This window comes from Nicotiana sylvestris, chromosome 5 (assembly GCF_000393655.2).
Source record: "Nicotiana sylvestris chromosome 5, ASM39365v2, whole genome shotgun sequence".
NCBI classification, from domain to species: domain Eukaryota; kingdom Viridiplantae; phylum Streptophyta; class Magnoliopsida; order Solanales; family Solanaceae; genus Nicotiana; species Nicotiana sylvestris.
The window spans coordinates 123,797,189-123,813,541 of record NC_091061.1 but is presented as its reverse complement, the minus strand read 5'-3'; the positions used below and the strand labels follow the sequence as shown (position 1 = coordinate 123,813,541).

The window sequence follows — 16,353 nt, the reverse complement described above, 5'->3', positions numbered from 1 at the left end:
CTGAGGTTCTAGGATGAGTAGTGGAGTGTTGTTTGGCAGGTGTTGCATTGTTTCTTTGGTGGAGCAACGTGATGGTGGGGAGCGGGATGATTCTATTGCTTTGGGATATTTTGAGGAGGTGTAGGGTTTTGAGTGTTGGGGAAGTCGATATCTAGGGTGCTGAGGGAAAATAACAGGCTTTCCAGATTCCGAACCTGATCGAGCTCTTCCTAAAATTTTAGCAGCTTCTGTTCAAGTTGTGACACATTCTCATTAGGAGCCCGAATACCATGGCCATCAGTGGCCTCAACCCGTTTAGCAGTGTTCTCTTTCCTGATGTTGTTCAAGTCTTCCATTTTGCCTTTGTTCTTTCCTTTAATGGGACTGAGAGGAGGAGTGGGTGGAGGCCCCCCTAGATCTTGTAAAATACGATGATGATGCCAGAATGCACAAACTAACCTTGGGGAGGGGAATAATAAAACAAAACAAAAAATAAAAGGTAATCAAGTTAGTGAGGATTATGAAAATTATTGCAATATTTAAACACATAGTGCGGGAATGTAAAATGTGTCCTAATTTGGGAACCTCTTTGTTCCCGAGGTAGGCCAAGTGACAAATTGATTTGGAGAACTTAGAATGCTAATGCTACATTTTATTGATAAAAACAGACGAACCCCAAATCGACACTAAATAAACAAGAAATAAAAGTCACTAATGGCCATAGGATTTATTACATTCATAAAGCGAAAAAGATAAATTCCTATCTACTTGGTCCCAGAAGGACCTTCCTCAGGTTGAATGCTCTCGTTGATTAGATCCTCCAGTTCGTGTAAGTTCACCAGTAAAAATGCCTTTGCCAGGTGTTCTCCTTCATTTCTCTCAGCGTTTTGGCAATCAGTGACTCTCTTACTCATTTTTCCTTCCAATTCCAACAGACTGTATTCCAGATATTCCAACTTTTCGCTAGTTTTGGCGGCCCTCTCTTTCAACTTATTGATTTGGTCATTTGATGGAAGACTCCTCTGCCAGTCTAGCAAGAGTGGGGGCATGCTAATCATACCGAAACTGGGGACCTCGTGCCTCATTTTTCTGCAAGACAAACAAGGTTAGGCCCTTACCCCCACCAGACTCGACTATTTAATATCAACAATTAGCATGAAGCATTTAGTTCTCCAAATAAATGCACAGAACGTGATGATGTCTGTTTGAGTTCAGGGAAACCCAGTGGACTTTGGACAAGGCTATCTTAAATGATTATTATGTGGACAACATAACTGACCCGGCTAGGTTTGACCATGATTCATGCACAATTTAAACAGAGTAAGGTTTCTATAAGGTTTTAGACTGGTACCCTTGAGCGGACAACTCAAGGGGGAAGGCACGGAACTGTCGACTGCACCGCTAATCGACTAGTTTTACAGCAAATATGCCTGTCTGAATTTAGGGGGTAATGATATGGGAAGAGCGCAACCACTCATCAAGCATTGCTATAGTGTTTGTTTGGCACGAATGGAGTATGATGTTGTGCATGATTATACAATAATTAAAATCATAATGACATGTATTTGCACGTTAAGAAAGTAATAACTACAACAGTTTTATAATTTAAAGCAACAATAAAGGAAAGAAACAAGGAAGATACGTCAGTTTCGCTTTTGAAGAAGAAATTAAATGCTTTAAAGAAATTAAACAAGTAATTGCACATAGGGAGGTACAAATTCACAAGAACAATCTGAAATGGTAAAAGCTTAAAAATCCCCAGCGGAGTCGCCATGCTGCCGCGCCCCCTTTTTCCCTCTACGGAGAGGAGTCCGGGTTTCGACATTCATGGGTGTAATGACTCATTTCGAGAATTGAGTATTTGAAGAGTCGCCACCTAACGATTTTAAGGTGCGTTAGGGCACCTATAAGGTCCAACTACAACTATGTTTGATAACCAAAGATAGGGTAAGGGCTTTAAATTATCCTAAGGGGAAGGTGCTAGGCACACTTCAGGATCCACTAGTGTGGTTTCCGGCCAGATGGTTTTTGTGAATTTGTGCAATTAGCAAGTAAACAAATAAAGCTCAAGTAATATGGGATTTTGAGATTAAATACACGAGTGTTTGAAAAACAATAAAAAGCAAGGTTTTGAAAAGAGTTATGATCTAAACGTGCTTATGAAAAAGGGGTCCTAAGTTTGTTTGTAATATGGATCAAATAAATGCAATACCCGGTATGACACTCCTTAGAAGAGGGGATACACGTGGTATTAGCGCACCGGTCATCATATCCATATCTACCCTTTCCCACCCTATAAAGGTAATTAGAGCGATGATTGGTCTCGACCTCTATTGCATACTGTTATCCGTCTCATTCCTATTAGTCTTAGAGGAATTTAGGACTCCTATTCCTATAAGAAGGAGGCTCTAGGCTGACCCTTAGGTTTAAAGGTAAAATGCTAAGGCGACATACAAAAACATATAAAACTGCAATTAGGGAAACATATAAGCAAATAGAAGGCTCAGTTATACCTCCGCAAATAGTGCACATAGACAGCACGTCTTATACACAGTTAAGGTCTGAATTTTAAAATCCTAAAGCAGGGTGTTTAAGTCAGAAACAGATTCATTATATAACTCAGAAAAGAAGTCCGAATCAGACCTACCTGCTGGTTGTAGCAGTTGATATTTAAACAAAGGCAACTCCAGTTTTATTTAAGTAATTACCTAAAGCTTGCCTAGGCGTAAGCAGTATTCAGTAGTTATTCAGAATCATTAAGATGGGTTGGAGATTATTTATATTACCTAAGATGTTCAGGTTTCAGAGAACCTAGAAAAGTGAGAAAAACTTCGAAAAGTTACCGATCTAGCCGGAAAAGTCAAGGATCTGGCTCGAACAGCCATGGATGGCCGGAAAGAGGCCATGAATAGGAGTTGAGCAAGGACTGGACCAGACTTCTTCGAGATCTATCCATGAAATCACACAAGCGAGCCACCAGGGGACGTAAGAGACGAGTACACGTCTCAGACAGCCTTGGAAGTCCATGGATTAGGTGAGAATCAAAGGGGATTAGGGTAGATTTGGGTGGCAGCGGCTAGGGTTAGCCTTAGGTTTTCAGAGAGAGTTTGAGAGGAGAAAGGAATCAAGCACGGCGGGTTGGTAGAATGATTTTGGTTAGGGTGGTCGTTTGGGTTAAAAAAAGGTAAGAGTAAACGGGGGCCGTTGATCTCCAGGATGAGAGGGGGTATGGGTCGGGTAGGATTTGATTGGGTTAGGGGCGAGTTTTAGGGAAATTTAGGGTCTAATTTAGGCTATAATTGAAATACAAATGGGCTGTTATTTAAATAGCCATTTTCCCTTTTTAATTTATAAAAAATAGTAAATAGTTTCTAAAAACAAATTGAAAGCACTAAAATAATTTATAACACATAAATAACAATTTAAAAAATATAGGATCCAATTTTATGTGTACAAAACATAATTAAACATTAAAAGGGACAATGTTGTAATTATGCAATTTAGCTTTAAAAATACTAAATAAAATTGTAAAAATTACTTTAGCCATATTTTGGCATAAATATAAAAAATTCAATAGATGAATTATCAAAATAATAATTTTGGAAATAATTATTGAGATTTTATAGATAAAAAAGGAGAAAATAAATCAATTTAAACCCTTAAAAATTATAAAAAATAATAAAATATTTGGATATACTTATATATGCATATATATGCTATTTTGAAGTTATTTTGCATATTGAAAATATATAGGAAAAAATTGGGTATCAACACTCCTCAATAAAAGTAGACAAAGCTTTTCTCACCAACATATCTTCATGCCTCCTAAATTCTCCATTGGAACCTTGTTGGACGTTGTCCAACTCATTCAAGGTGTCCTCTTGATCATGTTGAAAAAGTGGGTTATTTATCATTCGAGGGTCTTGAGGTGTTATGGATGGTGGAGGAGGGAGATTGTCCCTCCTTGGCGGTGCTTGAAGCATATGTTGTGGAGGTAGAGTTAGTGGTGGTCTAGGTTGTGGTGAAGTTTGATAAGGTTGTAGTTGAGGTATTTGTGGTGGATGTGTGGTTGGGGGTTGTAGTTGGTGTTGGTAGTGGGGTGGTGCATAAGTGTAAGGTGTATTGTAACACGCATCAAAAGACACAACTTGGCTTGGCATGATATAAGCATCATAATCTCCACTTGGACTAGGAGACAGACTTATGAATTGATTTGCACTCCAAACTCCATTTCCAATATCTTGCTTTGTCACCAACCTATCCTCAAAGTATTTAGAAATGAAGGAATGCCCCTTTCCATTTAGATCAACCACATGCCTATTCCACTTTACATCAATTGAAAGATTATGATCAAGAAATCAAGGTTTTTCCAATCGTATATGGCAATACTTCATAGGGTACACATCACACCAAACCACTTCTTTAGAATCTCCTTTGGTTATAGTAACCATCACTCCTCTATCCACCAATTCACTACTAAATTTATAAGGCGACTCCCTTTGAACACAACTCAATCCCAACCATTCAACAAATGATGAAGCAATGAAGTTTGTCGCATAGTGATTACTTATAGCCACCAAACAACCCTCATAGCCTTCTACATTTGCTACATAATGCCTCCAATTTTTCTTTCTCCCACATTCATCATAAAAGATTTCAACACTTGGAGTAGCACAATTAGTTTCATAAGAAGAACACACATAACCATCCATACCTCCCTTATGACTCATTGTACCTACAAAAGAAAACTTAAAACAAGAAAGTTGGTTAATCAAAAATAGGACCTCACAATTCACTCCCTTAGTGTTTCACTCAATATATATATGTCACTCAACACTCGTGTTTACACTCAAAGGTCAAAGGCTTTTGCAACCTCGCTCAATTGAACTCACCATTCAAGCCTCTTTTTACACAAGGTTATCTAAAAGTTCTCTTCACAACCAACATTCTCAAATCAATCCAAGTAGGCAATCAAGTATCGGTTCAGAATGGAATGTATGTGACACCAAAGAAAACACAACTAAAAGCTAACGGACTTGAGCCAAACAAATCACAACGAAATTAAAAGAGAAAAGCACGAAAAATTGGCACGAAATAAACAAAGCACACAAAGAAACTAGAAATAAACTCAATATGAACTAATATCAAGTTAATCTAGTTAAGAGTTTAGTAAACTACAAAACGGAAAAAAGAAAAGAAACTACAAAATTAGACACTTTCAAATTTTGGTCATATTTGCAAAAATGTGGACAGATTTGTAAAACTAGCCAAATTTGCAAAGGATGGTCAAATCGGTAATTCTGGACAGATTCACGAACGCTGAAAAAGTTTAAGGCTGTCGGTAATCCTTTTGAGCAAACCAACTGTGTAGAAATATTAAACCGTAGAACCCAACTGAAACCAAACCAATCTAAGCACAAGACAACAGGAGAAGCAATTGAATCGGTGTATCGTTGTCTCACTTCTTCAGCAAATTCCCCCTCGACTAGCAGCAAACCAAACTCAAGCTTCTATAATGTAGAAATTCCAGGTTTTGTAATGCAGAAATAACATCTCCAAGATTGCAGCTAATTGGTGCTAGCATTGCTGCATTAATGATGCCAATTGCAGACTTCAACCAAAGAACAATCTGAGTTTTCAGTCAACCAAATGCAGCCCCAAATGTTGTCCAAAACTTGCAGATATTCAGCAGCCAAAATAGTGCAAAAGCAGTGCTGAAACTTGCAGCTGAATAGTCCAGAAATTGCTGTCCAATTACTGTCTAACTGAGTTCTTTTCCTGCAGAAACAGTCTGCTAAAAACATTGCTGCTACAGAAACTGGCAAGGAGATGATATGGCTCAAGCGATTCCTTCAAGAGCTTGGATTGCATCAGAAGGAGTATGTCGTCTATTGTGACAGTCAAAGTGCAATAGACCTTAGCAAGAACTCTATGTACCATGCAAGGACCAAACACATTGATGTGAGATATCATTGGATTCGAGAAATGGTAGATGATGAATCTCTAAAAGTCTTGAAGATTTCTACAAATGAGAATCCCGCAGATATGCTGACCAAGGTGGTACCAAGGAACAAGTTCGAGCTATGCAAAGAACTTGTCGGCATGCATTCAAACTAGAAGACAGTGCTACCTCCTCTGGATGAATGAGACTGGAGGGGGAGATTGATGATGTCCATCTCATTGAAGAAGTATTAGGCATGTGCCTAATAAGAGTTTTCTTTGGTTTGGTAGCCAACCTTGTTGACTTGGTTTGGTTGGTAGCCAACCTTGTTGAATTAGTTTGGTTTGGTAGCCAACCTTGTTGAATTTCTTTGGTTTGGTAGCCAACTTTGTTGAATTGTGAAAAGTGTGTGTAAATTGTCAAATATTGTAGGCTTTAGAGGGTGAAGCTTTGGCTATAAAAGGAGAGCTTCAACTCTCATTTCTTCACACCAACAAAGAGAGAAAGAAAGAGTAAGGTTTCACAGACAAGGTATAAGAAAATAGTCTGTGAGGAAAATAGAGAGTGAGCGATATTGTAGTGAGGTGGGAATATCAAAAGAGGGTTATTTCTTTTGAGTGTTGTAGTGGTCTTTGGAGTATTTACCTCCGACCTACAAAGTTGTAAAATTCCTTACTATAGTGATATCAGTTGCTCCTCTCGGGGTCGTGGTTTTTTTCCCTTATTCAGAAGGGTTTTCCACGTAAAAATTTTGGTGTCATTGTTACTCTTTTATTCTTGTTAATTACCGTATCTCGGTGCTACATTATTATTCCGCTTTATTACCGTGAATATTATTTTGGTAAGGGGTTTATTCCCAACAACTGGTATCAGAGCACGGGTTCTGCTCGTTCACTGAAATACTATTCACTGTCGGTAGTACTATACTTGGTGAAAAAATAAAAATGTCCGGAGTAAAGTACGAGGTAGCAAAATTCAACGGAGATAACGGTTTCTCAACATGGCAAAGAAGGATGAGAGATCTGCTCATCCAACAAGGATTACACAAGGTTCTAGATGTTGATTCCAAAAAGCCTGATACCATGAAAGCTGAGGATTGGGCTGACTTGGATGAAAGAGCTGCTAGTGCAATTAGGTTGCACTTATCAGATGATGTGGTAAATAACATCATTGATGAAGACACTGCACGAGGAATTTGGACAAGGTTGGAAAGCCTATACATGTCCAAAACGCTGACAAATAAATTGTACCTGAAGAAGCAGTTATACGCCCTACACATGAGTGAAGGTACGAATTTTTTGTCACATTTAAATGTGTTTAACGGACTAATCACACAGCTTGCCAACCTCGGAGTGAAAATCGAGGAAGAAGATAAAGCCATCTTGCTATTGAACTCGTTGCCATCTTCGTACGATAACTTGGCAACAACCATCCTGCACGGTAAGACTACTATTGAGTTGAAAGATGTCACATCGGCTCTTCTACTCAATGAGAAGATGAGAAAGAAGCCTGAAAATCAAGGACAGGCTCTCATCACAGAAGGTAGAGGCAGGAGTTATCAAAGGAGTTCGAACAACTATGGTAGATCCGGAGCTCGTGGGAAGTCAAAGAACCGATCCAAATCAAGAGTCAGAAATTGCTACAACTGTAATCAACCAGGTCACTTCAAAAGAGATTGCCCAAATCCAAGGAAGGGCAAAGGTGAAACCAGTGGCCAGAAGAATGACGACAACACAGCCGCCATGGTGCAAAATAATGATAATGTTGTCCTCTTTATAAATGAGGAAGAGGAATGCATGCACCTGTCAGGTTCAGAGTCGGAATGGGTGGTTGACACAGCGGCATCTCACCATGCCACACCGGTAAGAGACCTTTTTTGCAGATATGTAGCAGGTGATTTCGGCACAGTGAAAATGGGTAACACAAGTTACTCAAAGATTGCGGGGATTGGTGACATTTGTATCAAGACAAATGTCGGATGCACATTGGTTCTAAAGGATGTGCGGCATGTACCTGATTTACGGATGAACTTGATCTCGGGAATTGCTTTAGACCGAGATGGATACGAGAGCTATTTTGCAAATCAAAAGTGGAGACTCACTAAGGGATCATTGGTGATTGCAAAGGGAGTTGCTCGTGGCACGTTGTACAGGACAAATGCAGAAATATGCCAAGGTGAATTGAACGCGGCACAAGATGAGATTTCTGTAGATTTGTGGCACAAAAGAATGGGTCATATGAGCGAGAAGGGATTGCAGATTCTTGCCAAGAAATCACTCATTTCTTATGCCAAAGGTACAACGGTAAAACCTTGTGACTACTGTTTATTTGGTAAGCAGCATAGAGTCTCATTTCAGACATCGTCTGAAAGAAAATTGAATATACTTGATTTAGTATATTCTGATGTTTGCGGCCCAATGGAAATTGAATCAATGGGCGGTAACAAATATTTTGTTACTTTTATTGATGATGCTTCACGAAAATTATGGGTTTATATTTTGAAAACCAAAGATCAGGTGTTTCAAGTTTTCCAGAAGTTTCATGCTCTAGTAGAAAGGGAGACGGGTCGAAAGCTAAAGCGTCTCCGAAGTGACAATGGAGGTGAGTACACTTCAAGGGAATTTGAAGAGTATTGTTCAAGTCATGGGATCAGACATGAAAAGACAGTTCCTGGAACCCCACAGCACAATGGCGTAGCCGAGAGGATGAACCGCACCATTGTGGAGAAGGTGAGAAGCATGCTCAGAATGGCTAAACTGCCTAAGTCATTCTGGGGTGAAGCAGTTCAGACAGCCTGTTACCTGATCAATAGGAGTCCATCAGTTCCGTTGGCGTTTGAAATCCCAGAGAGAGTCTGGACCAACAAGGAGGTGTCCTACTCGCATCTGAAGGTGTTCGGTTGCAGAGCTTTTGCACATGTACCAAAAGAGCAGAGAACAAAGCTGGATGATAAATCTATTCCCTGCATATTTATCGGATATGGAGATGAAGAGTTCGGGTACAGACTGTGGGATCTTGTAAAGAAGAAGGTCATCAGAAGTAGAGATGTAGTCTTCCGAGAAAGTGAAGTTGGAACTGCTGCTGATATGTCAGAAAAGGCGAAGAATGGTATAATTCCTAACTTTGTTACTATTCCTTCTACTTCTAACAATCCCACAAGTGCAGAAAGTACGACCGACGAGGTTGCCGAGCAGGGGGAGCAACCTGGTGAGGTTATTGAGCAGGGGGAGCAACTTGATGAAGGTGTCGAGGAAGTGGAGCACCCCACTCAGGGAGAAGAACAACCTCAACCTCTGAGGAGATCAGAGAGGCCAAGGGTAGAGTCACGCAGGTACCCTTCCACAGAGTATGTCCTCATCAGTGATGAGGGGGAGCCAGAAAGTCTTAAGGAGGTGTTGTCCCATCCAGAAAAGAACCAGTGGATGAAAGCTATGCAAGAAGAGATGGAATCTCTCCAGAAAAATGGCACATACAAGCTGGTTGAACTTCCAAAGGGTAAAAGACCACTCAAATGCAAATGGGTCTTTAAACTCAAGAAAGATGGAGATGGCAAGCTGGTCAGATACAAAGCTCGATTGGTGGTTAAAGGCTTCGAACAGAAGAAAGGTATTGATTTTGACGAAATTTTCTCCCCCGTTGTTAAAATGACTTCTATTCGAACAATTTTGAGCTTAGCAGCTAGCCTAGATCTTGAAGTGGAGCAGTTGGATGTGAAAACTGCATTTCTTCATGGAGATTTGGAAGAGGAGATTTATATGGAGCAACCAGAAGGATTTGAAGTAGCTGGAAAGAAACACATGGTGTGCAAATTGAATAAGAGTCTTTATGGATTGAAGCAGGCACCAAGGCAGTGGTACATGAAGTTTGATTCATTCATGAAAAGTCAAACATACCTAAAGACCTATTCTGATCCATGTGTATACTTCAAAAGATTTTCTGAGAATAACTTTATTATATTGTTGTTGTATGTGGATGACATGTTAATTGTAGGAAAAGACAAGGGGTTGATAGCAAAGTTGAAAGGAGATCTGTCCAAGTCATTTGATATGAAGGACTTGGGCCCAGCACAACAAATTCTAGGGATGAAGATAGTTCGAGAGAGAACAAGTAGAAAGTTGTGGCTATCTCAGGAGAAGTACATTGAACGTGTACTAGAACGCTTCAACATGAAGAATGCTAAGCCAGTCAGCACACCTCTTGCTGGTCATCTAAAGTTGAGTAAGAAGATGTGTCCTACAACAGTGGAGGAGAAAGGGAACATGGCTAAAGTTCCTTATGCTTCAGCAGTCGGAAGCTTGATGTATGCAATGGTATGTACTAGACCTGATATTGCTCACGCAGTTGGTGTTGTCAGCAGGTTTCTTGAAAATCCTGGAAAGGAACATTGGGAAGCAGTCAAGTGGATACTCAGGTACCTGAGAGGTACCACGGGAGATTGTTTGTGCTTTGGAGGATCTGATCCAATCTTGAAGGGCTATACAGATGCTGATATGGCAGGTGACATTGACAACAGAAAATCTACTACTGGATATTTATTTACATTTTCAGGGGGAGCTATATCATGGCAGTCTAAGTTGCAGAAGTGCGTTGCACTTTCAACAACTGAAGCAGAGTACATTGCCGCTACAGAAACTGGCAAGGAGATGATATGGCTCAAGCGATTCCTTCAAGAGCTTGGATTGCATCAGAAGGAGTATGTCGTCTATTGTGACAGTCAAAGTGCAATAGACCTTAGCAAGAACTCTATGTACCATGCAAGGACCAAACACATTGATGTGAGATATCATTGGATTCGAGAAATGGTAGATGATGAATCTCTAAAAGTCTTGAAGATTTCTACAAGTGAGAATCCCGCAGATATGCTGACCAAGGTGGTACCAAGGAACAAGTTCGAGCTATGCAAAGAACTTGTCGGCATGCACTCAAACTAGAAGACAGTGCTACCTCCTCTAGATGAATGAGACTGGAGGGGGAGATTGATGATGTCCATCTCATTGAAGAAGTATTAGGCATGTGCCTAATAAGAGTTTTCTTTGGTTTGGTAGCCAACCTTGTTGACTTGGTTTGGTTGGTAGCCAACCTTGTTGAATTAGTTTGGTTTGGTAGCCAACCTTGTTGAATTTCTTTGGTTTGGTAGCCAACTTTGTTGAATTGTGAAAAGTGTGTGTAAATTGTCAAATATTGTAGGCTTTAGAGGGTGAAGCTTTGGCTATAAAAGGAGAGCTTCAACTCTCATTTCTTCACACCAACAAAGAGAGAAAGAAAGAGTAAGGTTTCACAGACAAGGTATAAGAAAATAGTCTGTGAGGAAAATAGAGAGTGAGCGATATTGTAGTGAGGTGGGAATATCAAAAGAGGGTTATTTCTTTTGAGTGTTGTAGTGGTCTTTGGAGTATTTACCTCCGACCTACAAAGTTGTAAAATTCCTTACTATAGTGATATCAGTTGCTCCTCTCGGGGTCGTGGTTTTTTTCCCTTATTCAGAAGGGTTTTCCACGTAAAAATTTTGGTGTCATTGTTACTCTTTTATTCTTGTTAATTACCGTATCTCGGTGCTACATTATTATTCCGCTTTATTACCGTGAATATTATTTTGGTAAGGGGTTTATTCCCAACATGATTCTCGCTCAATCCTCCACCAAATGAGCTACAATTTCAGCTATGACTTCCCAACAGCCTTAAGTTCAAACCCCAGTAACCAAATTTGTAACAAGCAACCAGAAAATCGACGATGCCCTGCTCGTCTTCTTCAAACAGACTTCCAAAATTTTTCGACCAAACCAAATCGAATTCAGTCGCAAACGAACCCAAGCTACAGATAACACCTCTCAACACAAATTAGAACAAAACCCCCCAAATCAATTTTTTCAAACACTCCCGAAAAGGACGAACCATAGGTCGTCTTCTACGTCAACCCGCTTCGCAAATTTGAACCAAAACCTTATTGAATCAATTTCAATCGAACGAATCCTACACAATCAGCTTCAAAATGATGTTTCCAACTGTAATCACAAACACCCAATCGAGTTTGAAGCCCTAATTTTCAAACGACCCAGCTTCTTCGAGCGACGGGTTTTCAAAGTTGTGACCTAGAATCCCTCAAATTCAGTCTTACTACTTCGATTTCAATTCAAATCAGTAGTTTAAACTCAGATAACGAAGGAATAACAAATTTCAGAACCAAAATCGGGACGAGAATGCAGCAGTCATTGCTGATGAGAGCCACATGAAGGAGTTACTAATTAAGTCTATCCAGTTTAAATATTTCTATTCTAGTCAAGTAGTATTTACTTTTTCAATTAAGTCCTCCTAGTTTCTAGAAGCAAGACATGTGTCATTTTGTTAATTGGTTTGTTACACAAAATAAGCTGTCATTTTCTTCTTTCGTTAGGCATATATTGTCGGTCCTTGTATTCAGAAAGGTATCTAGATATGACAAAATTGACATTTTAAATTCTTTTTCCTTCATTTATTGTTTCATTATCTTTCTCTTAAATCTTCATAGTAGCAGACCGCTACAAATTGGTATCCAGAGCTAGATCCTGGCAATTCTAGGATGGTGGATAAACACAAAAATCAGTCCGACGATGACGGACTTAGAAGGGTTAAAGTTCAGCTACAAGTTTTCATGGAAAAATCGGAACAGAGGATGGATAAACTAGAGGAGAAGCAAGGGAGTTTTGAAGCTAAGATGGTGGAGTTTTCTGACTCGTCGAAGCGGATTGAAAGGATTGAGGAGATGTTGGTGCAAATGAGCGGTCACAACAAGGCGGAACACTCTTCATCAGTTCGGTCTTCTGTCGCTGGAATCTATGACAGACCTTTTTTGGAAGCAAGCCTCTCGACGGTTGGAGGTAATTTACAGAGCTACACTCCTCCAATTTCACCTTCCATTACCACAGGGCTTCGAGCAGTACCGTTATCCTCACCACCCCAGCTAGGAAGTGTCTCAGCTAATTCACGATCCCAAGCTGAAAACATTACTAGAATTTCCTTGAACCCTTCAGCTGCAGCCTTCAGACCACCCTCTCACTCTTATCCTTTAACTACCAGAACCTATATTCCACCAAGAACCTCTTACCCTATAAACAACCAGCCAAGCAACTCACCAACTTATTCATATCAAATGGCCTCTCAACCACTAGTTCCCCAGTCAAATCCTTACCCAATAATCACACAACCATTTTTACCCCAATCATATCATTTTACAGTTACCCAAAGTATTAACCTCTCTAAGCCATATTCGACTTGTCCGATAACTCAGCCCGTGACAAACACAATAGCACAGTCCTTATCCATTACATTTGGAACTTTTCACCAGATCCCACTCGTTGGCACTTCTCAGAATCAAAACAGGCCTGACTCTCATGGATCCACATCCAAACTACCTAAAGCCAAGTTATTATTTCCGGAGTTTGATGAAATAAATCCTAGGAGTTGGTTGAGAAGATGTCAAAAGTTTTTTGATTTATACCAAGTGACGGATGATGAAAAAATTGATTATGTGACTATTCATTTAAAGATTTTGTGAACCATTGGTTTGATGGGTATTTAGCTGATCATGATGGTACTATATCTTGGGCCCAATTTTGTTACGATATATGTGAACATTTTGGTGATAATGATCCGGTGGAGATTGTTAAAGAATTCAATCGTCTTGAACAAACCACTGATGTGGAGACTTACCAGAGGTGATTCGATGAGTTAAAAAGCTTAATGGTGATCCTTAATCCTGCATTAAAAGAACCCCATTTTGTGTCTTGCTTTATCGGTGGGCGTAAACCGGACATATTACCACTTGTACAGTTTGCTCGGCCCAGAACTTTGTTGGCAGCTTACAAGTGTGCTAAGTTGCATGAGAGAGCCTTCAATGTATTTTATAAGCAAATGGATAAACAATGGTCAGCTAAATCCTATCACAGAAACTCTCAGTCCAGCTATAAGCCCATATTACCCAAGCCCACTCTACCCAAGAACCCACCTATTGTGAACACCCGTAATCCAAATTCAAAGAATATGACTCTAGAAATGTTGAAGGAGAGGAATCTATGCTATAAATGCCATGACACTTATTTTCCTGGACATGTTTGTAAGAATAAAACTCTTAATGTCATGGAAGCTGAGGAGTTTGTTGATGCAGTAGATGGATTGGAGGAACAAGAGGGAGGGGTTGTGGTGGAACAGGGCCAGGAACAAGCTGAAGTAACCTTAAATGCTATAATGGGTCGGAGCAAGGCCCCTTCAACAATTAGAATTACTGGATGGGTTAAGGGCCAAAAGGTTGTAGTATTGTTGGATAGTGGGTCAACCCATAGTTTCGTAGATCCCATAACAGTGAAGTCCAATTCAGGTGGGGTAGAAGAATTGGGCAGACCCATGAAGGTTAAAGTGGCCAATGTCCAATACCTCAAATGCAAGCATGTGTGCAGGAAATTCGAATGGAAAATGCAAGACAAGAAATTCATCTTGACATTGGATTGCTGAAAGTAGGGGGTTGTGACATTGTTCTGGGAATGGATTGGGTCGACAATGTTGCACCAATAGTGTTGCACACAAAGCCATTGAGTGTCTCGTTCATTTACGAATCAGAAATAATTACATTAAGGGGTTGTCCAGATGATGGGAAGGTTTCTAAGGTGGATACTAAAGTTATTTCCAAATTACTCGGCAAAGGACAATGTAACTTTGTGGCTCAAATGTTCTTGATGAACTTAACAGAAAATGATCAGGTAATTCCCCAAGCAGTGAGCAAGTTGTTGGGCTAGTTCGAGGGCTTGTTCCAAGAGCCCAAAAGTTTGACTCCTAGTCGTGATTGTGACCATGCCATAGAGCTAGTTCCAGGAGCTGAGCCCATAAATTTGAGGCCTTATTGATATTCGTTTGAGCAGAAGGATGCCATTGAAGAGATCGTAGCGGAAATGTTGAAGGCCCAAACAGTTGCCAGAAGTATTTCACCATTTGCCTCACCTGTCCTTTTGGTTAAAAAGAAGGATTCTAGTTGGCGTATGTGCGTGGATTATCGCAAGTTGAAATGAGGCCACTGTTAAGAATAAATATCCCATACCAGTTGTTGAAGACTTATTTGATGAGCTACATGGGTCAAGAATTTACACTAAGTTAGATTTAAGGTCCGATTATCATCAAATTCGTATGAAGAAAGGTGATGAATACAAAACAACTTTTCGCACAAATCATGGGCTATGAGAATTTAAAGTCATGCCTTTTGGGTTGACGAATGCCCCAGCCACCTTTCAAGCACTTATGAACCAGATCTTTGGGCCTTATTTGAGGCAATTTGTGCTTGTATTTTTTATGACATTCTGGTTTACAGTGGGTCAATGGCAGAGCACATGAAGCATTTACAAATGGTGTTCGAGTTGTTGAAAGCAAACCAACTTTTGATCAAGAAGTCAAAATGCAGTTTCGGCCAAGACAAAATGGAATATCTGGGCCATGTCATTTCAAAACACGGGATGAGTATTGATGAGTCTAAAATCAAAGCTATGCTAGATTGGACCCAACCCAAATCAGTCAAGGAATTGAGGGAATTCTTGGGCCTTAGAGGCTACTATAGAAGGTTTATCGGAAATTTTGCTACAATTAGTAAGCCCTTGACTAGCCTATTAAAAAAAGAAAATTTTAGCTGGTCCATGGAAGCAACCCAAGCCTTTGAAGAGCTGAAGCAAGCCATGGTCCAAGGCCCAGTATTAGCCCTACCAAATTTTGCAATACCTTTCATTATGGAAGTAGATGCTAGTGGAAAGGGAATAGAGGCAGTTTTAATGCAAAATGGGAGGCCCATTGCCTTTATTAGTCAAGCACTAAGCTCAAGGCACATGAGGCTTTCAACATATGAAAAGGAGCTAATTGCACTATTGTATGTTGTCGATAAGTGGTGACATTATCTACAACCTAATCATTTTATCATCAAGACAGACCATTTTAGCCTTAAATTCCTCAAAGATCAGAAGTTGACCACCTCATTGTAGCACAAGGGAGTCACTAAGCTATTGGGTCTTAGTTATGAGATTCATTATCGAAAAGGGGCTGAAAATGTAGCCGCAGATGCACTCTCAAGGAAGTATGATGAGGGTGATTGTGCCGGACTCACATTTGTTCAACCGAAATAGGCTGAAGATGTTTTAGAAAGTTATCAAAATGATGCATTTGTTCAAGACATTTCCACTCAGTTATCTGTAGATCCTAATGCAGTTCCAGGGGTGCAGATCAGAGATGGTATTGTCAGGCAAAATAGAAGAGCTTGGGTGGGAAATCATGGTGAGCTCCGGCAAAAGTTAATTAAGGAGATACATTTATCACCCTAGGGAGGTCACTCTGGAATACATGCTACACAATAGAGGCTTAAAAACTTATTCTATTGGCCTACTTTATTACAGGATGTCAAGAATTATGTCAAGGAATGTGAGACCTGC

General features: G+C 40.0%; 1 protein-coding gene across 1 annotated transcript; it reads left to right on the top strand.

Moving 5' to 3' along the window:
• The first annotated feature begins 13,636 nt into the window (after nucleotides 1-13,636).
• On the top strand, nucleotides 13,637-15,819 carry LOC138869264 (uncharacterized). The gene is made up of 4 exons (XM_070146867.1): nucleotides 13,637-14,200; nucleotides 14,350-14,649; nucleotides 14,809-14,927; nucleotides 15,252-15,819. Exons 1-4 carry the CDS (start codon nucleotides 13,637-13,639, stop codon nucleotides 15,817-15,819), a joined length of 1,551 nt encoding a protein of 516 aa, XP_070002968.1.
• Nucleotides 15,820-16,353: the final 534 nt, after the last annotated feature.